At 46.8% G+C, this 25,936-nt stretch overlaps 1 protein-coding gene across 4 annotated transcripts in view; it reads left to right on the top strand.

Annotated features, from left to right (window-relative positions):
* The window catches only part of svep1 (sushi, von Willebrand factor type A, EGF and pentraxin domain containing 1), a 102,782-nt gene that overhangs the window by 62,033 nt on the left and 14,813 nt on the right, over positions 1-25,936 (top strand). For all 4 annotated transcript variants that reach the window (XM_085759863.1, XM_085759864.1, XM_085759862.1 and 1 more), the window contains 31 exons: positions 1,626-1,744; positions 1,909-2,038; positions 4,076-4,183; positions 6,762-6,893; positions 7,025-7,216; positions 7,309-7,430; positions 7,511-7,616; positions 7,721-7,933; positions 8,817-9,050; positions 9,248-9,409; positions 10,631-10,792; positions 11,230-11,391; positions 12,327-12,415; positions 12,826-12,922; positions 13,593-13,706; positions 14,378-14,491; positions 14,705-14,906; positions 15,243-15,400; positions 15,741-15,939; positions 16,116-16,291; positions 16,424-16,548; positions 16,647-16,776; positions 17,444-17,614; positions 18,252-18,425; positions 18,532-18,651; positions 18,786-18,962; positions 20,569-20,653; positions 20,822-21,013; positions 21,507-21,674; positions 22,249-22,921; positions 23,232-25,807. In XM_085759863.1, coding sequence (XP_085615989.1) covers positions 1,626-1,744; positions 1,909-2,038; positions 4,076-4,183; positions 6,762-6,893; positions 7,025-7,216; positions 7,309-7,430; positions 7,511-7,616; positions 7,721-7,933; positions 8,817-9,050; positions 9,248-9,409; positions 10,631-10,792; positions 11,230-11,391; positions 12,327-12,415; positions 12,826-12,922; positions 13,593-13,706; positions 14,378-14,491; positions 14,705-14,906; positions 15,243-15,400; positions 15,741-15,939; positions 16,116-16,291; positions 16,424-16,548; positions 16,647-16,776; positions 17,444-17,614; positions 18,252-18,425; positions 18,532-18,651; positions 18,786-18,962; positions 20,569-20,653; positions 20,822-21,013; positions 21,507-21,674; positions 22,249-22,921; positions 23,232-25,807 — 7,582 coding nt within the window. The remainder of the gene's footprint in view (positions 1-1,625; positions 1,745-1,908; positions 2,039-4,075; positions 4,184-6,761; positions 6,894-7,024; positions 7,217-7,308; positions 7,431-7,510; positions 7,617-7,720; positions 7,934-8,816; positions 9,051-9,247; positions 9,410-10,630; positions 10,793-11,229; positions 11,392-12,326; positions 12,416-12,825; positions 12,923-13,592; positions 13,707-14,377; positions 14,492-14,704; positions 14,907-15,242; positions 15,401-15,740; positions 15,940-16,115; positions 16,292-16,423; positions 16,549-16,646; positions 16,777-17,443; positions 17,615-18,251; positions 18,426-18,531; positions 18,652-18,785; positions 18,963-20,568; positions 20,654-20,821; positions 21,014-21,506; positions 21,675-22,248; positions 22,922-23,231; positions 25,808-25,936) is intronic.

Below are 25,936 nucleotides of genomic sequence, written 5' to 3'. Positions count from 1 at the left end.
TTGCTGCAAAGTCAGAAGTGCTCTTCTGTCTCGCCGTTGACACCCAGAGTGAAATATCTCTCCATTTGTTATGAAGATGAATGAAGCGGATTGCAGCAGAGTGTGTGTGTGTTAGTGTTTAGCAAAGACGGATGCCTAAGTAGACGGGTCATCAGGTCCAGATGGGAGCCGAGCTGGCTCTCTCTTTACACAACGCAACAGGCATGGCCGCTGCCGATCGATGAGAGATTCGGCTCTTGGAGGGTTCCCTCATTTAAAGCAGGCTTGAACTGGGTTGAACTGAACTGCGCCGGGTTCACATCATTACAACATCGCCGCACGGAGAACGAGACCCAGGGAGAAACTGTTCCATCCAAGGGTCACGGTGGCTAAGTGAGCAGCCCACCGGCCAAACAGGTTGACATTATTATAACATTGATTTCTAATGACAACATGCTTCATATTAAGAGGGCCACCACACATGACCTAATGTTTCCTACTGGAACAAATAAGACTCCTGGAAGTTGATTATAATTCAAGCGAGAGGATTAAATATTCTTTTTTTTTTACTGCCAGTCTTTATCTGTTTGTCTGAGACTGTGCAGACACAGTTACTCAAATCTTTATCCTGCTGGTAGCCCCACTTTCTTTCTTTTTTTACCATATCTGGCAGTCAATACAGTAGATCAGCATTTAATACTTCATTTTATTCACCTCTTAAAATCTCTAAGTAGCTTCAAATATGTATGTGTTGCACATTTTCTTTTTCAGCACAACCACAGTGTTTGGAAAACAAAGAAAAGTAAAATATGTGATGTGAATTATCACATTCAGAACTTGAATTATGTTACAAAAGCTGATCGCAGAACTGATGAATGAAATGTGAGGTTGTTAAGCGAAGCTGACAACATCAGTGCGGTAACCTCAGCCTCATACATGTGTAATAAATCCAACGACAAGCGTCCACTTTTCTCACATCTGTTTAAGTGTATTGTAAGGAAAAAAAAGAAATCCACTTGTTGGTCATTTTTCCCTTGGATTCATCCACACAGCTTAATGTCAGAGTTAGCTCATGTCATTGTCGTCCAGTAGCTGTTAACATGAGCAAATCCCTCACAAGACAGATTTATAATCATGAAGTCCAGAAAATATAAAATGTCCAAGATGATGCTTCCTTTTCCATGAGCCCAGCTGGTTTCTCACAATGACCCAGAGCGCGTTTCACACGTCATCTCACCTCTATCTCCTCTAACCTCTGCTCCACCATTGTGGTCAGATGTTGAGGTAATGGATGGACAGAGATAAGGAAGTCAGAGCCACATACAAGTGTAAATGTAACATCGCTGGGATCTGGCCTTGTGTTGGAACGGCAACACTGTCTCTTTGATTCGGTAATGACCAATAATGAGGGTGTGACGTGCTGTGATTAAAGAGGTCCAGGGGTCCCATGACATCATGCATCAACTCCCCGGTTGATAACAAGGAGCAGGCTGAGTTCAGCGGACAGTGTTTGCGGTGGAGGATTGAACATCTGCAATATTTGTCTCTAATGTAAATCCTAATTACACACTCTGGAGTCTGTTAAAGTTGTTCGCTTGTGTGTTCAGTTCACTTCACTTCAGTTTTCTTCTCCGTGTCTTCCTCAGATGCTGAACCGCCATGGATCCAGTGTCCCGCGGACATCGTTGCGGAGACAGATGGTCGGCATGGGACTGCCAACATCAGCTGGAATGTCCCGAACGCCACCGACAACTCTAAGGAGGAGGTCGGATCATTTAGCAGCTGATCTCTTTTTAAACTGTCAGAGATGTCAGGACAATTACTTTGCAGATGCCTGGACAGAACAACAGCATCTCTCATCATCATTACTCTCACTCCCAGTCTCTTCTCTTTATATTTTCTCTCTCTCTGTCTCTCTGCCTGGTCCAGGTGGTGGTGCAGGTGAAGCCGGTCTACACCCCTCCCCAGCTGTTCCCCATCGGAAAAGAGACCATCACCTACATCGTGAGCGACCGCTCCGGGAACCAGGCCAACTGCTCCTTCACAGTCACAGTCATTGGTGAGCTCATCCTTCTGGAGACTGCATCAAAGTAAACTATGGATGCTACATATGGCCGGCATGGCCCGGTCCAAAGAGAGAGGGGAAAGAATTTGTTCACAGATTTTCACTTTGATCGTCTCATTCTCTCCCACGAAACAAAAACGAATGCTTTCAGAATAATTTGAAAAATGCATAGTTTGCCCACACAGCGTTGTTTTAAGATCACTACATAGCCCTCATCAGCTCTATCAGCTGTTCAGCAGTGATGGGAAACATTCATTGTTCATTCATTCCTTTGAAGTTTAAGGGATAGTTCGTTTGATCATTTGATAGATAGATAGTTTGTTTTGAGATCAGCGGGGCAGAGACGTGAGCTGCTCAGTGAACACAATGGAGGTGAATGGTATAGGTCCCCTGTCCCTCAATGTGCAGGTCACAACTTGTCCACCAGAGCGTTTTGGAGTTGTTGGATTGTGTATTTGATGAGTTTGATGAGGGACAGGGGACCTGTACCGTTCACTTCCATTGTGTTCACTGAGCAGCTCACGTCTCTGCCCTGCTGATCTCAAAACAACATGCACCGATAATTAAAGGTAATGAACCTACTGCTATGACTATAGGGATTATGGCAATAGGAGAATTTTCCAAAATGTTGAACTATCCCTTTAACATGCTAACCAGCTAGCCCCCACAAGTCAGAACATCTTATCACTTTCCAATACTGAGTCACTGTTGTATCCGCTCTGGATGCCCTGAAGAAGTGTTGCCGCTCAGAGGACGCACAATAACCTCTTGTCTTGAAAACACAACAATGAATAAAAGCAGCAGCTGTAAATGCTGCTAACAATGGCTGCACTCAACAAGTAGCTCCTTTAAAGAGCTCATAAACGATCCCCAGACATCATCTGATCCACTGGCTCAAGTGCACACAGCTGAGCCTTGTACGTGACAAATGTTTGAGATGACATGATATTTATTAACAGTTCCTGTGTTGTGTGGCAGTGCTGACAAATTCCCATTTAATTCATGTGGCGCGCCCTGGGATCTTGTACCACAGTATCTACTTTGTGGGTTTCCCTCAAAACCTGATTAGAGAAAGGCACAAAAAAACTAGAATCAACACACAGTTTTGCTTCTGTAATTCGTTAAATCCAGACGTCACCATGATAACGAGCAACATACGTTCAGTGTTAAAAGTCACTGGCAACATCTGAGAGCTGTAACGCTCCGATGGAAACCTTTAGACTGATCAGACTTCCTACACAAAACGTAAGTTACAACACACATGCACTATAACAATGTGTGGAGTCATAAATGAGTTGGAAAATGTGACTTTTACATGCTGTTTTATGCTTTGTAGAATACGGCAAATTAGTGCCACCTGTAAAAGTCGAGAGCATTTGAGACCCAGATGAATGTCACTAAAGAATCTGTATTTTAGTTTTTATTAGTTGATACACTTGGGTGATGAAAGTGACCTAAAGTGACCTAGTTTTGAACTCAAACCAGCAGCTCTCGGCTACAGGAACACGTCTCTTCCCCTCAGCGAGGACCCTTAACTCCGCGCTGCAGCTTATTTCTGTCATTCAGTATAAAAGCTGTGATTTAATTGATGCACTCACCAGCGAGGGGGCATGCGTCCGCCCCAGCAGGTGCCAAATAGTGTTTCTGTAGAGAGCAAAAAACAGGGGTGTCCTGTGTCAACCGCTCAATAATCACAGCAGTCAGGGGGAAAAACCTCAAGCATGGTAGCCGTGAACATTTCCATATGTTATTATGGTGGTGGAACGTTGTGGTTTTTTATTAGAGACATGTGTTTAACCAGTGCCCTCTGACACACTGTGCTGCCGCGTCGAAAAAAGTCAGATCACAGCGAGGCAAACTTCTCCTAACTGTGTTTTTCTATAATATTGTTCTAATGGTATTCTCGTCTCTGGAGCAGTCGAGCCGTTGAAGCTGCACGTGGCTGAGATCGCTGCTCTGACTGCTCTGATGTAAATTGACTGTAATCGATCCGTTTCCTGTTAACAACCTTTATTTCCCCCCTTTTCTAAGATACGGAGCCTCCCGTGATTGACAGGTGCAGGTCGCCGCCCACGGTCCAGGCCACAGACACGGAGACGGCGGTCGTTTGGGAGGTGCCACAGTTTTCCGACAACTCAGGTATGTCTGGTCGCCCCGTTCTCAGACGACTGCGTCGAGAAAAGATGGTTTATTCCTTTGGCTCCTCTGTTCCACTCCACTCCACCCTCCTCTTCCACTGATGATGGTTAAACAGGATCTTTTCCATTGGGTGACTAGAGGAGGGGGGGGGGGGTATTCAGGAGAGGGATCTGTGTCTTTTGTGTGCACATGTGTGTGTTGTTATGGGCTGTAATTGTGTACACAAACGCTTCATTTGTGTGTCTGCGTTTGGGAGAGATAGAGATAGAAACAAGACCGAGGACAGATGAAGTCGTTCCCGAAACCTGTTAACGTCATTAATGTTGAAACAGTCGACGGAGAGAAAAGCAGGTGTTTTTGCCATGAAAAATGTTCTTTTGTGGGAAAGTGCGCTCATTCCATCCATTTTTTCACACAGTCATTTGTATAATTACACAAGCACACATAATACTGCACTGTAAAGGGAGTTGCTCGTCAAATAAGTCTGTTTTTTTCTTTATCAGAGTGGCTGCCATACACAATAGAGCCGAGTATTAATCACTGTCTCGGTAAAAGTCGACTCTCCACGTGTACAAACAGTTTAAGTATCCAATATGAACAATGACCTTTTTTTTATATAAGTGTCTTTTAAAGTGTTAAGGCAATTGGTCTCATTAACCAGGTTTTATATGTAAAATGTTTATCTCTTAAGGAACTGGTAACAGCTGTAAGATTAATTTAATTGAGTGAAAAGTGCAAACGTCCTCAGGGGGAAACGTTGAGGCTGAACAGTCCTCTGCTTCGCTGTGATCCAACTTGAACTGTTACTTTTACACAAAAGGCTTTTCACTGCAGTGCAGATTGAACCCAACAGTTCTTTCTTTCTTTCTTTCTTTCTTTCTTTCTTTCTTTCTTTTTTTTGCTAATCAATCATGTAATCTGAGGATTTTGTGGGATAGAAACGGCCCTAGCGCTGCAGGCGTGTCGACAACAATCGAATCACCCCAAAGAATTCCTAAATAAACACGTCAAAAATAAGATTTGAGCCACAGCGCGATCGGTTCCATCCACCGCACTTTTGAAGTTAATGGTATAATCATCTTCTTCAGGCGCAATTTGACAAGCGGTGAGGCTGTGATGGGGACATAATAGCAGTTGTTATGACTCCGTGTGCACCCTGCTGTGTTCTCTAGTTAACTAAGGCCACTCGCCGCATCGATGTTTCGTAATCCAGGGCCGATAAAGAAGAGCATCAAGGCCTCTCTCTGCCAAATAGACTAAATAGCGTGGAGCTGTCTGGCTCTGTCCTGGCGCTCCAGCTGTACCCAAACAGCTGTGGTGGTGACAGACGGCAAACCAGACTTCTCCAGGGCTGCAGCCCACAACCAGGCCCATGTAATTCACTGGCCCTAGCTCCACACACATACACACACACACACACACACACACACACACACACACACACACATACATACACACATAAATAACACTCACAGTGCTCACATATGTGTCTCTCAGGCAAACAAACACAGGCCTCAACATCACATCACAGAGAAACCAATGAGAGCCTCCCCCCACCTGTAAGTGGAGGTGCCCCCCTATCAAACACACACTCACTCACTCACTCACACACACACACACACACACTCATACACTGTAATAACAGGCTGCTGCGGCTGCTTTGGGCCGCACGACGTCAACACCGCGCTGCTTCGACGTCAGTGTTTTGTTTTTCCAGGCCCACACCCTGATGCCCGAGCTATATATAGTCACGAGTCGGTAGACGCACACATTAACACACACGCATACACACACAGGCTATATATAAGGGGAGACACCAGACTCCAACAGTCCAGACGTGTGTCAGCGTCGCTGGAACGGCGTCGCTGCCATGAACGGAGGAGGTGGATCCGAGTGAAGCGAAAAGGTCAATCACTCACTTTTCCCACCTTCTCCCTTTGTTGGTAATTCTGTCTGTGTCTCACACTTGGTGCAGATGTTTTCACAGCTTCTGGTTCACAACCTGTGTCTGATTGTGCAGGAAAGATCCATAGTGTCACACATACACTGACACACACACACATACTCCTCATCACTGCTGCCTCTCCAAAAGCACAATCCATCATTTTCTGCACGTTCAGTTTTTTTTTTTTAAACCAATCAGACTTTTTCTCAGTTTTGCTCTTCATCCAGCAGACGTGGATTGTTCAGCTGCCGTGTGATGCCCAGACACACTTCTTATCCTGGTTTAACATCTATGATTTACTGAGAGTGACTCATTTAGTCCTGGACAGTGGATGCAGGCCAACGCTGCCCTCTGTAGGTTAACTGGAGTAACATATTTGACTCAAACTGAGATCCCCCACTTGCTCTTGCAAAAGCAAATGTGACTAAAAACAAAGCTTTGAATATTATAATTAATTTAACTTTTGCTTTTTATTTTGAGAATGTACTCAGGGCACAGATTATATGATTAAATGTACAAACACCACTGGAAACCATCAGTCAGTTTCAGCATGAAAATGAAGAATAAAATTGATATATAAAGAGTATTATGTGTTAAATGTGGGTCTGTTACACTTGTGTCTCGTCCTCTCAGGTGGCCGCCTCGCAGTAACCAGTAGCCACACTCCAGGCGCTCTGTTCCCAGTGGGAGAGACTCTGGTCCAGTACACCGCCACTGACGCTGCAGGAAACAGCCGCACCTGCAACCTCACCGTCACTGTACAAGGTGCAGAGCTGACAGATGTAACCTTACCTGGCTTTTCTTAGCTGGCACAAACTAGATCCTATTGATTAAAGAAAATGTTAATGGTGGCAGTAATTATTTGAAGTTTTATTGGGAATGTCGTCTCTTTCCAGGGACGAGCTGCGATCAGCCGTACGTCCCGGTGAACGGAGAGTTCATCTGCTCTGAGGAAGAGGAGGGCGTCAACTGCACTCTTCAGTGTAAGGAGGGCTACAGCTTCACTCAGGATGCAGTGCACAGCTACTTCTGCGCCTACAACGGCGTGTGGGAGCCGCCCTACTCTCCGGACAGGCCCGACTGCTCAGGTAAACGCAGCACAGATGTGGTGTTGCTGCCGGTTAAATGATCAAATTATCAAAAATAAAGCACTTACAAAAATCCTCCTCCTCTTCTTCAGTAAACCGTATCGCAAACAACGGGTTCAAGCCCTTCGAGATGCTGTTTAAAGCGTCTCGCTGTGATGATGTGGATCTGGTCAAATCGTTCGCCGGGGAGTTCAACAACAAACTGAGAGGCATGGTGAGAACCACACACAAAAACAAACACACTCATTCGTGATACAGTAGATCAACTCTCACGCACATGTTGCTTCTTTTCAGCTCCCCAACATCTGTAGCAGCGATGACGTCACCTGCAAACTTGAGGTGATGTCACAGGGTCACTGTCTGGAGTACAACTACGACTACGAGAACGGCTTTTCTATCAGTAAGATCCAAACACACGAATTCACCCTTACTCATTTTTTAAACGAAGCATCCTATGAGCTCATCGTTCCTCCCTCTCTCTCTCTCTGTCAAAACATTTATCAGCACCAGGAGGTTGGGGCAACAGCTGGAGTCCTCAGGGCACCCAGGATTACGCTTACTTTGAGTCGGGCTTCGCCACAGGCAGCCGGCAGCTCAGCAGCAGCAGCGGCAGGCAGCAAGACGGCAGCCTGCAGCCGCAGCATCGCACCAAGAGGCACAGGAAGCTCAGAGGCCCCACCAGAGACCAGAAGATCCAGATCTTTTTCAACATTACAGGTAAAATAAGTAGGCCTGAAACGATTTTTTCTGAATCGTAGCTCCATTTAAAGGGATAGTTCAACATTTTGGCAAATTGGCCCATTGCCATAATCCCTATAGTCTTAGCAGTAGGTTCGTTACCTTTAATTGTCGGTGCAAGCTATTTTTAGAACGGCGGAGCAGAGCCGCGAGCTGCTCAGAGCTACGCTACAGAGGCTCATGGGATTTCTTGGTTTCCCTCATCAATCTCATTAAATACACAATCCAACAACTCCAAAACGCTCTGGTGGACAAATTGTGACCTGCACATTCACCGCGCTATGAGATAATAACAGAACGTTACGAGACAGAGTAAGCATAACAGCTCGTCCTTACAGTAGTGATGCAACAGGGAATCCGAAAGCATCCAGGCAAATCGAGATGAGCAGATCTGACAAAATGCAATGCAACGTAATGTAAACATGTGCATTTAATGTGTTCGCTAATCGAGATGAACGCTTGTGAGAACGTAAAGTGATTAGTTATTGATATTGACGGCTAGTTATGATGTCCCTGACAGTAGCTCAAGGAAACGAAATAAAACGCTGCTGCATTCATTTAATTCATCTTTTGTTGGAGTGATTTGGCTCTCTCACACACGCACACAGTCACACACTCACACACTTAATTGCAAACACGTCGTTTTTACGTAACAATTTAATAAAGCAAAACACCATATTCAATTACTTGATTAATCAATGATAGATAGAATAATGGATTACAAAAATAATCGATAGCTGCATCCCTAAAATAAGTGCAGCCTTCTTTGTGGATTTGGATCTTTCCTGTGCCACCGATACATGTGTGTACATTGCCATCAGTTGTTAGTTATCAGTCCTTTAAACTTTGTCCGTTCTCCCAGCAAGCATCCCTCTGCCCCTGTCGAGGAACGACTCAATAGAAGTGGCCAATCAGAAGAGGCTCCTGCGAACCTTGGAGCAGCTGACCAACCGGCTGAAGCGAACGCTGGCCAAGCAGCCGCTGTCCAGTTTCCACGTGTCCTCGGAGATGATCGTGGCCGACCCCAAGTCGCTGGAGGGCCGGAGGGCGTCTCTGTTCTGCAGGCCAGGCTCGGTGCTCAAGGGCAGGATGTGTGGTGAGTAGGAGGGGCGGGGACACGAGTGAAAAGAAACTCCCACCTAAACTCACTGAACCACCTTTTTTTTTTTATTTGTGCTTATATTTATGACAATTTAAATACGTGAAAATTTATGGGATTCTCAGGAAAAATCTCACACTGCTATAAACTTTTTATGTTTCCCATTAAATGGCTAATTGTAAGTGCTTTTGCAGTCCAATGTCCGGTGGGAACGTACTTCTCTCTGGAATATAATGAGTGTGAGAGCTGCTGGTTGGGCTCCTACCAGGACCAGGAGGGTCAGCTGGAGTGTAAGTCCTGTCCCGAGGGAACCTCCACGGCCTACCTTCACTCCCGCAGCGTGGCTGAATGCAAAGGTACGATGCATGCTCCAATAATAACACTGCAGATACTCAAATAAAAGTCGAGTCTCAGATAGACGCCAGGTCTATTTCTATTTTCTGCAAGTTCTTGTGAATGTACAAAACCTCTCAAAGCCAACAATCGCCCATTCGATCAGTTTCTAAGCTGCTTCATTCATGCTAGAGTTCTGATAATTAAAGGGCCTTTCACACCGAACGCGGCAGGCGGCGGAAGGCGGCAGCAAACCCATTCATTGTGTACGTGCTACCGCGGCGCACCGGCGAACGGCTCTGCGCCGAGCTGAGCGGCACGCGAGGTGGGCGCATGCCGCGGCGGCGCGCTGCGCCCGAATTAAAAAATGTTTAATCTGGGCGCAGCGCGCTGTGACGACATCTCGGCGCGTCCAATAGGAGAGGATGTAGTGGAGTCTGGAAAAAAACCAGCCGCTTGCAGAGTGAAAACAAACGGCCAGACGTTCAGTTAAAGTGACGGGATGCATGAAGTGAGTTGTCATCCTCCTGAGGATCAGACCAACTCTCTCTAACAGGCTGTTAAACTGCTCCCTGCTCAGCCTGACGCTAAAGTTCACCTGGAGGTGGTCGTTTTGTAGCTCCTGGCGAACATATCTTTGCATACACCCCCCCAAATCCTGTCTTGTTTGTTCGGTTGCTCAGCAACTCGCGCCATATGTGTACGTGCTGCCGCCCTGCTCTGCGCCTGTCTGCGCTGTACCTCGCGGTGGGCGCAGCGCATACCGCGTTCGGTGTGAAAGGCCCTTAAGACCCGGTCCGACCCGTGGGTGTTGAAGCTCAGACCAGACGTGACCGGACTCACGAGCGCTAATTCTTAGCCCGAACGCCAAGTGGTCTGACCCGACCCGAGTTATTTGTTTATAATTAATATTTTTATTAGGAGGTAAGGCACATTAGAACAGAAACCAGTGTCATATTTACATTGAGTATCACATCACATCCGTATCACAATTAAATTTTGATACAATAGAAATACTGCGCATCTCGATGAATGAAGAGCAAGGCAGTCAGTCTTAGAAGAAAATAGGGTTAAGTCCGCACACTGTATAAAATAATCCACTCCTTCTCCTTCTCCTCTGATACAACAAACAGGATAAAATAACATTCAGTCATCTTGATTTTCATCCATGTCCTCAGGTGTAGATGAATAAATCTCTGTATCCGATTCCTCCTCTCGATGTGGTCATGGTCATGTGTTTGCAGGTCAGTGCAAACCTGGAAGTCACTCTCTGAACGGGCTGGAGATCTGCGAGTCATGTCCACTGGGACACTTCCAGCCCGGTTACGGCGCCAGGGAGTGTCTGCTCTGTCCCGACGAGACTTCCACCGTCACCAGAGGAGCCGTGGACGAGACGGAGTGCGGAGGTGATACAGTCTGACAGCGCAGAGCACACACCCCTCGGTGTCCTATCAACTTGCTTACTTTTGACTGTGAAACACTTTAATCATTATTCTAAACGCTGCTAGGTAACAAAAACAAACACAGTTCCTGTCTGTAAGCAACAATGTGTCAGTTAGTATTTGGCCCACATCTGCAGATATATCAGAAAGGCAAACTCCTTTTTGGAAAGTTCATGGAAAGTTGGATGATAAATCTGGAAGCAGAGAAATTTTTGCTACCTCAGTTTCCGAGTTAAAAAGACAAAAATAACCTATAACCTTTCCAATTGTTGACTTGGACATACTAGATATTGGCTTTCCCCTTTTTTTCCATTTTTTGGATGATGCTGGAGCTTCACCTGCTGCTTCGTATTCACTAATTTCTTTTTTCTTTTTTCATGGTTGCTCCTCTCCTGCTGCAGTCCCCTGTTCAGCAGGTCACTTCTCCCGCACCGGTCTGGTTCCCTGTTATCCCTGTCCCAGAGATTACTACCAGCCTGAGCATGGCCGCTCCTACTGCCTCTCCTGCCCCTTCTACGGGACCACCACTGTCACCGGTGCAACCACCATCCAGCACTGCTCCAGTAAGTGTGACAGCTCAGACAAAAGAGCAGGTGCAGAGCAGAGCAGTGCAGTCTCCGCCCACCCTCCAGAGGTGCATTGCTAATGAGCTGCTGGTGCTGTGCAGAAGGAGAGCCCTGAGAAATGGCACAGGTTTTGTGATTTTGGCTAAAAACTTCATAATCAGAATTTAAAGACAACAGAGAATGTTTTAAAATAACCAAAAATGGTCGCGGGAAGTCAACAATCTGAAATGTAATTACTTGGAGCAAACCGCCGAATACAGATCAAGATATGATGCTTATAGAGGTTTTAATGTTTTGTTGCGTTACAATAGTGAAACTAAGGTAATTAGATTGTTTTTTTAGCGAAGGAGAAAATGATATTTGTTAAAACAGTTTGGTCAACCCCCCAGCTCCAGTTTTCAATAAACTCTGATATGAGCAGATTATGGCAAAGTGCAGAGTTTCTCACAGCAGAGTGCTATTGTAACCACTGCTGTGTTGAATTGGCATTTAAAGTGACTTATGTTGGATTTGTGCAGGACGTGCCAAGTGAAGTCACCAGAGAGTGAAATATATGGGACTGCTCTGTGTCAGCCGCTCCCGTGTCTGAGCGAAAAAATCCGTTGCCATCTCTCCAGTTGTGTGGTGTCTGATCTGTGTTGTGACAGCTCGATCCAATTGGAAAAAGGGATTACTGCGCTGGGATCAGGAGGGGAAAGGAAATAATATGACTTTTATTTCTCTGCAGCAGAATGGAAATGAATAACACTGCTGAAGTGTGGGAATGAACAGTGGTTAGGAGATGCTGCCAGCTCTCAGTAAGAATACAGGCTTTTGTTCAGTCGGATCACAACTGGCTGCCAGTCTGGTAGCGAGGGGAAAGATCCTTGCTGCGTTTTTTCCGATTTGTCTTTGCTTACATTGTCTGTGTTTTCTGTGGGTGTCATTGTCAGGTTTTGGCTCCAGTTTTCTTCCAAAGGAGGAGAGTGTGACTGCAGCTCCAGAGGTGGAGGTCATTGAAGACTACCAAGCAAGCAGTCAGGTCAGTATTGACCTGCACTAGTATGTTATTATTTTACCTTCATTTATGGCCTTTTAATATTCAACAACAGGCACTAAGTATCCAGTTGATCCAGAAATGGAGACACATCTGTCCACAGATGATTTTAGACAGTGACATTACCAGATTACCCACATTTAATATCCTGAATATGCTCAAAATCAACATAGGTTCCGGGTTCATCATCCTAACATCTATGTAAACGCACTCATTGTTAACAAAACTTAATTGAGCTCATAAAAGCAGTCAACATACACAGATACAGACACAACTTGGCAAGAAAAAAAGTGTTTTTACAAGATCTGTGCAGCAATTATAGACAGAAACAAAGGTTGTTGTGCGTCAGTAGGTTTTGCTGTGTGTGTTTAACAGTGTTGTCTTATCTGCTATAGGTTTTCCATGAGTGCTTCCTGAAGCCCTGTCAGAATAAAGGGACTTGTGAGGAAGTCGGGGCGGGATACGTCTGCACCTGCATGCCAGGGTTCACAGGTAAACCACCGGTCGAAGTTTGAACCCGTTCAGGTTTCTGGTGTTTAGTTCCCTCGGTTCAGCTGAGCCTCGGCCTCCTGAGGAACTGTTGATCAGCCCTGAACAGCGTGTTCTCTGTGGCTTTATCTGATGCTGGCAGCAACTGACTGCACACACAAACCTGTCAGTGATTTCTTTGTGATCTTTTGTTGCTGTTTTGTTGACGAGTAAATCACCTATTGACTCTTTGTAGGAAAATGCTTCAAAGTAAAAATACACCTCACTCTCTCCTCTCTGTGTTTTCATCAAGCAGGAAATATAATCAAACCTCATTTAAATTAAAGCCAAATGATGAATGAATGAATAAACAGTTCAAAGCCTCTTTGTGCTTCACACACACACCATGTGGTTTACAGTGACTCAGCTGCATCAGCTGGTCGAGATGAAACAGATTATATTGTTTAACCATCAAGTCTTAACTATGTGTTAGAATAAAACAAAGAACATTTATTCCTACAGGCATCACATTTTATTCCTGACACCACGGGATTAGTGTGGGTTTTCACTGTCCCACAGTAAAAACCCGCTATTCCCCACAGTGAGGCCCGCACCATCATGTTTGCTGCTGTGGTTGTGTGTCACTTTGCTGTGATCAGTGTTTGATGCACGCTCTGATATTCTTCTCTCCCAGGTGCCAAGTGTGAGATCGACATAGACGAGTGTGACTCTGCTCCGTGCCAGAACGGAGGCCTGTGTAAAGACGCCGTCGGGGACTTCCAGTGTCAGTGCAAGCCAGGATTTTTAGGTATGAGAGCTTTTGGCAACCAAACCCACACTTGTTATACACGTCTAAAGGTTTAGAGAGTATGAGTGGCTGTACAGTACAAAATCATGGAAAACCAGCATGAAAATTTCCAGGTCTTAGAAAAGCCTGGGAATTGTTTAAAAAAAAATGAATGGAAAGAAATATTGTACAGACTACACCTATTATTATACAGGTTTAAAAAGTCAGGGTTATTTCACAGCAGACATGTTTCCTTTCCACCGTCGCTCTCAGGTGAAAACCAAACTGTAAACAGCTGTGGCTTCAGCTTGATAAATGTGATTTTTTTTCAGAGTTGTGGTTTTGAAATGGTTTTAGTCTCGCTAATAAATGTCAATCCATAAAATATCATGTGGTAGTTTGACTGGACAGAGTTCTCCCCTGATAACAACAACCAAAAAACATTAAACCATGACATAAAGGGTAGGAGAAAGAAATGCTGTTTTGAGAACTTAATGATCTCTCTGCAATGTCAAAATATCATTATGGGAGAAATATGTTGATTACAGTTATGGTTGTGTTGCCTCTGAGCCAAGATATAAATACCTGCCTCATGATACATCGCAGACATTTATAACATTAACCACATACAGTAACGTGGCTTATTTTCTGTCTGATTTTCTGACTGAGTGTTTCGCTGCCGTTCGTCTCAGGGTCTCTGTGTGAGGCGGAGGTGAACGAGTGTATTTCCTCCCCCTGTCTGAACGAAGGTGTGTGCGTGGACGAGGTCAACAGGTTCACCTGCAGCTGTGCCGACGGCTTCACAGGTCAGATAATAAGACTGTCTTACTTATCAGCCGGTGAGGCAGCTGAGGCCTGTTGCATAACATAGATAATGATTCATTTTGAGGATTGGATTGGACTATTGTTTGGAGATCATCCTTCAAATACTTTATTACATGTCATAACAGCATATTTCTTCTCCAACAGAATACTGTGTAGACAATATAAATGATCTGGTCTTTGTCACACATCTGCAGGATCTCGTTGTGAGCTGGAAATAGACGAGTGTCTTTCCGAGCCCTGTCTGAACGGAGGTGTGTGTGAGGACCTCACGGGAGGCTACGCCTGTAACTGTGCTGCCGGCTTCTCAGGGGAAAGCTGTGAGGTCGACACTGATGAATGTTACAGCGCCCCCTGTCTGAATGGAGCTTCGTGTCTGGACGCTGTTAACAATTTCAGGTAACAAAAATATCCCCATTGTTTTAGAGGTAAATTCATGCAAAACCGCTGATGCAAGGGCAGTTTTTCGTCTCTGCATTTACCTTGAAAACAACTAAAAATAGCTTGCACCGACAATTAAAGGTAACAAACCTACTCCTAAAACTATAGTACGATTATGGCAATGAGCCAGTTTGTCAAAATGTTGAACTATCTCTTTAATTGTAATAATGCAATAATTGTAATGACATTAAGAAAACAGCAGTATCAATCTCAATTCCAATCACAATCCATACAGTACGTCTTAGAGACCATGACAGTGTCTTACAGTGTGAATGTCCCGCCTCTCTCTCCCAGGTGTCAGTGTGTGGAGGGATACCGGGGCCGGCTGTGTGAGGTGGACGTGGACGAGTGTGATCCCAACCCCTGTGTGAACGGCGCCAGCTGCCTGGACGGTCTGGGCTCCTACACCTGCCGCTGCCTCCCTGGGTTCAACGGAACCAGGTGTGAGACAGGTACTATAGGACAGATGACACATCACCATGGAAACTCTGGGGACGCAAAAGCATGATAATTGGTTACCTGATATTATGTAAAAAAAAAAACATTTTAGGAGCTGTAGGTCGGATCAAGAACAAAAGAACTTCCCGCACACTGTTGACTTGCAATAGGTCTTTTACTACTGGACAAAGCAACGTTTCAGTCGATGTGACCTTCGTCAGGCAGAGTTGAGGACAAAAAAAACCCAAAAAACCTTTAAGACAGAAAGTTAAGTTTGATAGATAGATTTGAAATAATTTGATCATTGACAATGACAAAAAATGATCAATGACACTGTTCTTCTTTTTCTGTCAGAGATGTCCTCTGCCTTCAACCTGGACTTCGAGGTGTCTGGTATCCACGGTTACGTGATGATGGACGCGGTGATGCCGGCACTGACAGAGATCACCTGCACCTTCTGGATGAGGTCGTCAGACACCACTAACTATGGCACACCTGTCTCCTACGCTGTGGAGGGCAGCGACAACGCCTTCCTGCTCATAGACTACAACGGGTCAGTGGTTTACCATTAATATTTATAAAACATATATGCACATAACTGGTGGTATTTCTTATTCATGCTGCAGGATTTTAAACTATTATATCTAAAACCTTTTTTTTTTACGTTCCATTTCCCTAGTCCCTCGTTAAATCCTTTTCACTGTTTCTCCTCCTTCTCCCTCGCTTCAGGTGGGTGCTGTATGTGAACGGTAAGGAGCGGATCACCGACTGTCCTGCGGTGAACACGGGTCAATGGTACCACATCGGGGTGTCGTGGAGGAGCTGGGACGGCGACTGGAGGATCTACATCAACGGGAGGCCCTCAGACGGAGGCAAAGGCCTGTCAGTCGGCACCACTATCCCAGGTGTAGTGCTATCCTCGACCTGCCTCTCTCTGCCATGACAAACATTTTCAACATCCAGTAATGATGTTTTATGTTTCTTAAAACAAGGGATACACTGTAGTTAATCTTGGTGCTTTCCCCTGTGTCTTGTAGCTGGCGGGGCCCTGGTGTTGGGTCAGGACCAGGACCAGAGGGGCGAGGGCTTCAACCCTGTCGAATCCTTTGTCGGATCCATCAGTCAACTCAATATCTGGGATCGTGTCCTCACTCAGCAGCAGGTGAACAGAAAATACCCACTCATGTTTTATTGTTACCTTTAATGTTTTGATGATGTGAATTTGAATCTTGTTTTTACCTCTTGTACCTGATTCTGTAGATCAAGGTCCTGTCCAGCAGCTGTCCAGCTTCTCATGTCACACACAGAGGGAACGTCCTCGCCTGGCCAGACTTCCTCAGCGGGGTGGTGGGCCGAGTCAAAGTAAATCACAACAGTATTTTCTGTGCTGGTAAGAAATCTCTACAAAAGTCAGTCATGATATTAAAGGACAATTCCAGGCAAATTCAACCTGGGGCTATAGTTTACTCAAGTATCACGCAAGAGTCAATTTGACGCGCTCAGTATGTTACAAACATTTACAAATATCCGCTTTCTTTAAGGCTGCCTCGGAGGGGAAAACTTCTTTTTTTTCAGTCATTAGCGGTGCTTATTTATTAGTCCACACTACATTTTGGCGACTACGCTCCTCTCTGCCTCGCATCGTCTCAGGAAATAACTCGGAAGGTTTCAGAGTGTTTGTTGGGCTAAAAGCCTATTTTCATAGGCACAGACTTGATGAGACCTATCGTCTCCCTCCCTACGGCTTACCCCAAGGGAACCACCACAGATTCTTGTAAAAGGTTTGAAAGTTCAAGGCTCTATCCAAAAATGCTTTTACACAGCAAAAAAACATGTTGTTTGATCCGAAACTGTTTAACACTACGAAAAACCCGAACCATGGCATGATTATGTAGTTTGATCTGACGCTAGACTGTGTTCTAACATGCCATGATCTTTAGACCTAAAATATTAGGAGACTAGAGCCCCAGGTTGAATTTGCGAGGAATCGTCCTTTAATGATAGATGTGATGGAATCAGAGCCAGTGTGACATCAAAAAAAATCTGTTTCCATCCAGACTGCCCCAAACTGGACAACGCCGTGACCCACCTGCACGCCTCCACTGTGGAGGTGAGCCCCGGGGCTCAGGTGCAGCTGTCCTGCGATCCTGGTTTCTACCTGGTGGGGGAGCCGGTGCTGCAGTGTCAGAATAAAGGAGAGTGGAGCCATCCCCTGCCCAGCTGTGAACGTAAGGCCCAGATCTGAGCTGCATGATAAATCGCCAATAACTTGATCTGTCATCGCGACAATTGTAAAAAGATTTTCAAAGGAATGTAAATATTAATGAGCTTTAGTGTTTATTGTGCTTTTATTGGAATGAATCAACACATTTTGGCTTTTATCGCAAATCATTGTCAAATATGTTTGTAAATTTCCCATCAAAATGGTCTTGATCTTATTATAATCATGTGTAAAGACATTGTTTGTCAGTTTGCGTGTGAAAAGTTATGGAAACTATTTCAAAGTTTGGCCCATTCTTACATTGTTGCTTTGTGAAGTGTTAACTCAAACAGGCTTCCATACACAAATCAAAAAGTGATCAGTTTAGTTTGTGACAGCATCATTCATTACTTCAGCTATTTCTCAAAAGTGACACACAAACTTGCAAACAAAGACAAAATTCAGTTAACTATGCTCTGCTGGCCTTATGAATAATAATGTAAAATGAATAAAACAGTATTTTCCCCTCCAGATAGATCACTGTGTGTTATTTTTTCAATTTTATAAACTGAATGAATAATACAGCTTTAGGTAGAAAGCAATGTGGAGATCCCGGAAACATCCCTGTTCGTTTGTGTGTGTGTGTGCGCGCGTGTGTGTTACAGGTGTGTCCTGTGGAGCCCCTCACCCCCTGGAGAACGGCCTGTTTCAGGGAACAGACTTTCACGCTGGCAGCTCAGTGGTCTATCAGTGCGACGCTGGTTTCTACCTGCTGGGAGACGAGAAGGTTCACTGCGCCAACAGCGGCAAGTGGGGAGGAAACTCGCCGGCCTGCCTCGGTACTTCACAACTTCACGCTCTGTGTCTCTATTTTCATTTCAGCTGTATAAATATGGAAAATTAATCTCTTGACAAGTGACAAATTGCATTTCTCACTGTTGTTAGACGTGGATGAGTGCGCTCTGGGATCTGACTGCGATGATCACGCCACCTGTCAGAACACAGACGGCTCCTACACCTGCACCTGCATTCACCCGTACAGTGGAGATGGAAAAAACTGCACAGGTAGGGTTAGGGAGACCACACAGCCATTTTTTTTTGCCATCCTTATAATAAAGCTAGATTTTTATTAAACATTTTACTGATTAAAACAAAGCTCTAATGTGTGGGTGTTTCTTTTCTACGTGTGTTCCCACCAGAGCCAGTGAAGTGCGAGAACCCCGGGTCTCCAGAGTTCGGTCACAGAAGCGGCAGCAACTTTCTGATGGGCAGCGCCGTCGTGTTTGGCTGCGATGACGGATACGAGCTGATCGGTTCATCTCGACTCTACTGCCGGGAGACAGGAAACTGGGATGATCCCGTCCCGTACTGCAGAGGTGAGAGGATGAGTGATACCACATGTGACAAGTGTCTCATATCAGAAGGATTTAGTTTGCTTCAAGTGAAACAGTCCCTGTAGGAGCCGAAATATGTTTTACATTGTTTCTTTACGTGTGGGCTTACGTCTCTGCGTTGTATCACCGTTACTGTTATTATCATCATCATTACTTACTGAGTTATTTTTCCTTTTTGCTATAACTGCTTGTTGGCTCTTTTTAAATTTTTGTTACAATAAAGACGGTAAACTGATCATGGACGCTTGAACTTTTTGGACGCTTTAAGTTCCTCAGCGTCTGACGGCTGCTGCAGTCCCCAGTGAATACCGTAGAGCATCTTCTTAAAACTTGAGCCTCTGTAATAAAACTGTTTGATATTTCCTGTCATGCAGTCACAGTAACACAGCTACAGTCCCAGTTTCAGCCCAGTGCTGTGAAGAGCTGATTATATCTGCAGCTGTCGTTTTGTCCTCCACTGTGCAGCGGGTTGAAAAGTCTGACCACCGCAGCATCTCCATCTTGGCTCTAAGCCACATTCTTCATCATAGAGAACAGGGGGAACTGACTTACTCAGCACCTGCAGACTGTGCCAGTCTGTTGCATTCAGACACAGTGGTTGTCGAACTCTGTACGTCATCTGAAAAACATAAAGAAACTGCAGGATGTTTCACAATATTTATATTTTTACAGTTTTTCCGTGTGTGTTTACTGTTTGTGTTACACATCAGAGACAAATGAATGACTTAGCACAAAGCTGAAGGTTGAGGTTTTCCTGAAAAAGCAGAAGTAGCAATAGGAGGCAGATATGTTTTGTGGTCTAACAGCAAGTGATGAGGAATCAGGGTGAAAACTCATTCTGACAGTATTTGTTTTGGGAGCACACCCTCATAGTCTAGACACTGGGGAGACAGAGCCAACAGGTGGATGATGAAAACTTTCTGTTGTCTATATCCTGGAGGTCATAGAGGTGATGAAGAAGGGGATGCGTTGCACAATAGTGGGTCAGACAGTGATAGTGAAAAAGAAGAACAACCACAGATCAAATAAAGTGACAATGAATCGATGGATTAAGGCGAAAGAGGAAATGACAGAAAAAAGAGAAGTGCAGAGTTAATCCCCAATGAGGATGGAGCAGAACCTGAGAGGGGTTTTGTTTGTGTCCTTTCATATTTCTCTCTCTAAAGACAAAAACAAAGACATTAGATGATGTCATACAAGTCAGGATGTGTCGGCCTCTGCTGCCTCAGTCTTGGTCTTTCAATAATCTGTCCTCATGGAAAAGCAACACTAAATGAATGGAGAATGAATTGATTCCTCCTTCATCACTAATGGTTTCAGTCAAGTCTCTGTAGCTTCTGTCCATTTATATACTTCCCCTGGTTGCCTCTTTCATCCTGTCCTTATTGATCCCAGAGGAAGCTTGTGCTAAAATCTAATTTACGTTTCATCAATATAACACTCACGGGCGTCTGTGAACTTGTGTTTCACCCTGTAGAAATGTGTATTGATGAGGTTTTTATTTCCATCTAAATATAAAGAGCCATCTTGCATTTGCCTGTTCATAGTTTTCAGCAATTACTAATCACATTATTTGTGTTGCTTCCAGCCCTCTCCTGCCCGACGCCGACTGTCCCAGAGAACTCGGTAATGAAGGGCGACAACTTCACCTATGGAAGCAAGGTGACTTTCAGGTATCATTTGCATCCCCTTTAACACTTTGTTGTCATGTCGGCTGTAGGAAACACAAAGATTGGATGTTAAAGCTACTAAAAATAACCAAATTAAAATCATTACAAACTAGCAGCTTCATTTTTGTTTATTAAAATCAGTATCTAACCTTGGTTTTTTTCCCACCTCAGCTGTATGAACGGCTTCCTGCCTCAGATCCCGTATGAGTTCCAGTGTCTCACCAGTCTGCGGTGGAGCGGGACGCCGCCTGTCTGTCACCCAGTGACCTGCGGGGGGCCTCCAAGCATTGAGAACGCCAACTACATCCTCAACGCAAACACCTACCAGTCCACCATCACATACACCTGTGCTGAGGGATACAGGTATGAACAAATTACCATCAGCTGCACTGTTCAGACGATAAGTTAAAGGTCCAGTGTGTAAAATGGGGGGAAAACCGTGATATCTAGTTTGCAGCGCTCACTGCCGTACAAACATGGCGGCACAAGATGGTGACTCTCTCTAAAGCAAGACATTTGCTATATGTATTATAAGGCTACGAAAACCAAACAAATTTAATTTTATAGCAATTATACACTTATACAAATATATTCATTGGTAGTATATTCAGAATTTGCCAGTAAACCTTGACAAATATTACACACTGGACCTTTAAATGAATGCATGTTCATTTCATGTACAGTTAATGTCTTTCAGCAGCATGAACCTGAAGTGACATGCTGAACTCTATATAACCTTGTCTGCTGTCATCAGTTCTTCATCTGTTTGTTTTCACAAGTCATTCTCTATAAATCTCTGTGACTGTATAATTGATCTGGTGTGAGTGTGTAAACTAAGTAGTGTATTGGTGCGAAGACCACAGGGCTCCATGGAGGTGGTTTGCGAGGCAACGGGGGAGTGGAGCCGGCCCGTTCCCCGCTGTGTGAGCGTCCTGTGCAGCGAGCCCCCGGCCCTGAGAGACGCTGTGACCGTAGGAGAGAACTTTGAACTGGGAAACAAGGTGCACTATGTCTGCAAAGAAGGGTAAATGTGGTTGAAGTCTATTCAGTTTCTAACACCTATGGAGATGTGATGTCTTCACTGTGCCATCATGGATGTGACCAAGGTTTAGCCCTTTAATTTACAGGCCGCTAATTACCTGATAATGTCAAGAAATAGCGAAGAAATAACAACTAATTGCCTCATAATGTCTAGAAATAGACTAGAAATAATGGTCAGTTTCATAGTAATGTCAAGAAATATAGCCAAGAAATAACGATTGATTGCGTAGAAATAGCCCAGAAATAATTGTAATTGACAATTGCAAGGACTTGGTGGAGAAAAATTCCGGCCTTAAAAAATTCAAAGCATGAAAATAATGTGCCTTTATAAAAAAAACATGACATTACTATGAAATTGACCGTTATTTCTAGGCCATTTCTTGACATTACTACGTAATCAGCGGCCTGTAAATTAAAGGGTTACCGTTCTGGCCACTGCTGTTTGTTAGAGGACAATAATAAAGATTAAAAAACACAGGTGGATTTGATGAGTGTCTGATTTCCTCTTTATGTTTTGCTGAAACTTCCCTTGACCTTTGTTTGACCTCCCTCTGCAGCTACACTCTGATTGGTCCAGAGACCAGAGAGTGTCTGCCGAGTGGCCAATGGAGTGAAAGCTCAGCCCAGTGCGTCCCTCGCTCCTGCGGCCCTCCGCCCGACATCGACCACGCCGAGCCCTACGAGAGCCACCAGCTGTTCGGAGACACCGCCAACTACTACTGCACTGATGGATACACCGCCGGCAACAACTCCAAGATGGTGTGTAACGCTCAGGGGCTGTGGGCCCCTCCCTACGGCGCAGAGGCCCCTCGCTGCATCGCAAACTTCTGCCTCCGCCCGCCTGAAGTGCCCCACGCAATTCTGGATTCGGTCAACAAACCCAAATACGCCAGCAACACTGAAGTGAGCTACAAATGTGAAGAGGGCTTCATGCTCAACACCACCGCCACACTGAGATGTCTGATGGGAGGAGAGTGGGAGCCTTCGCCGTACGACATCGGCTGCGTGCCGGTGAGGTGCTCCAAGCCCGAGAGCATCGATCGGGGATACGTGAGCGCGACGAACTACAGTTTCGGGGCGGTGGTGGCGTACGGCTGCGATAAAGGCTTCATGATCCGAGGGGAGAAGAGGAGGACCTGCAAGGCCAATGGAGAATGGGGAGGAGTCCTGCCTACATGTGTACCTGTGTCCTGCCCCTCCCCCCCTTTACTCAAGAATGGACTCTACCAGGTTAGTCAGAAATATTCACAGAAAATCAATAAAACAAAAGGGGGAAAATGTGCTTGCTCTTTAAAAGTTACCACAGAACCACTCTGAGTTTCTATTTCCAAAACAAACTATGATTACAAAAACAGATTGATAAGTTTTATGTGTTTTTTTTGTAATTTCAATTTCTTACATGTCAAACATCATACAAAAGACGAGTCATGCTTCTAGGTTCCAGGTGCCTATTCCCCTCTTATATGATTCATTATCCGTCATCAGCTGAACCCAGTCGGTAACTTCTGGTGGAGTCTGACGTCTGTTTGTCCCCTCCCAGGCCAGACTTCGCTACACCTACAACAGCAAGGTGACGTACGTCTGTCAGGCGGGCTACAGGCTGGTCGGCCGTGCGGAACGGTTTTGCCAGGCCAACCGCCAGTGGTCCAACGTCGACCCTCCGACCTGCGTCCTCCTGACCTGCGACCCCCCTCCCAACATCGCCCACGGACAGTACAGGGGCTCCGAGTTCCAGGTCGGCCAGAAGGTGGAGTACGTCTGCGACGAGGGCTACGAGCCGTGCTCCGAGTCTGGGACGGTGGAGTTGTCCTGCGAGGACGGCTACGCCCTCGAGGGCGCTCGGTTCCTCCGCTGCACGCTGTCCCAGGAGTGGAACGACACCTTCCCGATGTGTAAGCAGGTGTTCTGCGACCCGCCTCCTTCGGTGACGTTCGGCGGCCCTAATTCCTCGCCCTCTCCTCGGTTCCCTTTCGGCGCAGAGGTGGCGTACACGTGTATAGACGGCTTCACTTTGAGGAAAGAGGACTCCGTGACCTGTCTGTCCAGCGGACAGTGGAGCCGTCCTCACCCGGAGTGCATCCCAGTCGAATGTCCGCAGCCTGTGGAGGTTTCCAACGGCATCGTCGACGTCCAGGGTCTGATGTACCTCAGCAAGGCGCTGTACAGCTGTCGGACCGGATACAACTTAGTCGGCAACTCCACCGTGCTCTGTGGCGAGAAGGGGCTGTGGATCGGTGGCGTCCCCTCCTGCCGCCCGATCGAATGCTCCCTCCCTAAACAGATCGTCAACGGAAAAGTCGTTTATACAAAACTCCAGTTCGGCCACAGCGTCACCTACTCCTGTCGCCGTGGCTACCGCCTCCAAGGCCCAGAGACTCTGAAGTGCCAGGCCAGTGGTGACTGGGACGCCGAGCCGCCCGCTTGCGTGCAGATTTCCTGCACGCCGCCTCAGCCCATCGAGAGCGGCTTCGTGGAGGGTCAGGATCACAGTTTCGGCGTCACCATCTTCTACAGCTGTTTCCCCGGTTACCAGCTGGTGGGTCAGGACCACCTGACCTGCGAGGAGTTCGGCTGGTCGAGCGCCGTCCCCGTCTGCGTGCCGTCGGACTGCGGCCTCCCTCCGCACATAGACTTTGGGGAGTTCGTCAGGTTGACGGAGCAGAGCGGGATGTTGACCTCCACCAGAGACTTGAGCTTCCTTCACGGGACGCTGATCGAATACCGCTGCCACAAAGGTTACGACCTCACGACCCCGACCAGGTTGGTGTGTCAGGAGGACGGAGGCTGGAACGGGACGGCGCCGTCCTGCGTCCCGGCGGAGTGCGAAACGCCGCCCAACCCGGAGCACGGCTGGGTGAACGTGACCGACAGCGCCCTGGGCAGCATGGTCCGATACACCTGCGAGGAGGGATTCCAGCTGGAGGGCGACGCCGTGCGGCAGTGCGTCTCGGGTCGACTGTGGACTAACGACGCCCCCACCTGCCAGCCCGTCTCCTGCGGCGACCCGGGGGCCATCGCCAACGGCACCGCTCACGGAGGCGCTTTCCTGTATCCCGAGGTCGTCCACTACGAGTGCAGCCCCGGGTTCGTCCTCAGAGGCAGCGACACCATCGCCTGCCGGATAGACGGGACGTGGAACGGACAGACGCCGCGCTGCGAGCCACTGTCCTGCGGTCCTCCGATCGTCCCCGGTGACGTCACCGTTAAAGGAGATGACTTCACCTATAACAGCGAGATAGAGCTCAGCTGTCGGCCCGGGTTCCTCCTGCAAGGTAAATCCGTCAGCGTTTGCCAGGCTGACGGCGCCTGGAGCCACGACTCTCCCGCCTGCGTCCCCGCCCGCTGCGGGAAACCCTCGCCGATCGCCCACGGGCGCGTGCTGGGATCAGAGTTTGGCTTCAACAGCGAGGTAAAGTATGAATGTGACGAGGGATTCACGCTTAACGGAGACTCCACGCGCGTCTGTCAGTCCGACGGACTCTGGGACAAACCGGCGCCTCACTGTGATGTCATCAGCTGCGATCCGCCGGAGGACATCAGCCACGGCTTCCTCAACGGCTCCAGCTTCAACTACGACGACGTGGTGGAGTACGTCTGCTTCGACGGCTACGAGGTCGTCGGCGACCCCGTCCTGCGGTGCTCGGCCCGCGGCCTCTGGGTGGGCGCCGTGCCTCAGTGCCGGCCCTGCCTCTGCCCGCCGCCCGTGCTCAAATACGGCGTGGTCCTGGGCCGCGACCGCGCGTGCGGGGACCGGGTGCACTTCCAGTGCGACGACGGCTACAAGCTGCTGGGTCCGTCCACGGCGACGTGCGAGAAGGGCCGCGTGTGGAGCCCCGGGGTACCTGTGTGTGGCCGGGGGAGGTGCAGTGTCGCTCCGCCTACAGTTCCCAACGCTGTTCTGCAGGGCGGCAGTGCCACCTTCCCAGACGCAGTTATATACAGGTGTCGCCCTGGCTACCAGCTCAGGGGGTACCCATACCTCTCGTGCGGAAGAGACGGCAGATGGGGGGAGCCCAGGACCAACTGTGAGCCCGTGAGTTGTGGGAAACCTCCGGCTGTCGCCAACGCTCAGGTGCTCGGAGACGCATTCACTTTCCCAAACCAAATCAAATACAGGTAAATACTGAAACGACGCCTTTTGATTTGTGTTGAAACGTTATATTTCTGTCTTTTTCTGATGGTCATTAGCTGCCACTTTGTCTCCAACTCCAAGCTGATTTAAAGGGACCTACACAATGTCCCTTT

This window comes from Trachurus japonicus, chromosome 18 (genome assembly GCF_045865225.1).
Source record: "Trachurus japonicus isolate A0001 chromosome 18, Traja_1.0".
Taxonomy (NCBI): Eukaryota; Metazoa; Chordata; class Actinopteri; order Carangiformes; family Carangidae; genus Trachurus; species Trachurus japonicus.
The sequence above is the reverse complement of the archived record's forward strand: the minus strand, read 5'-3'. Positions and strand labels throughout refer to the sequence as shown.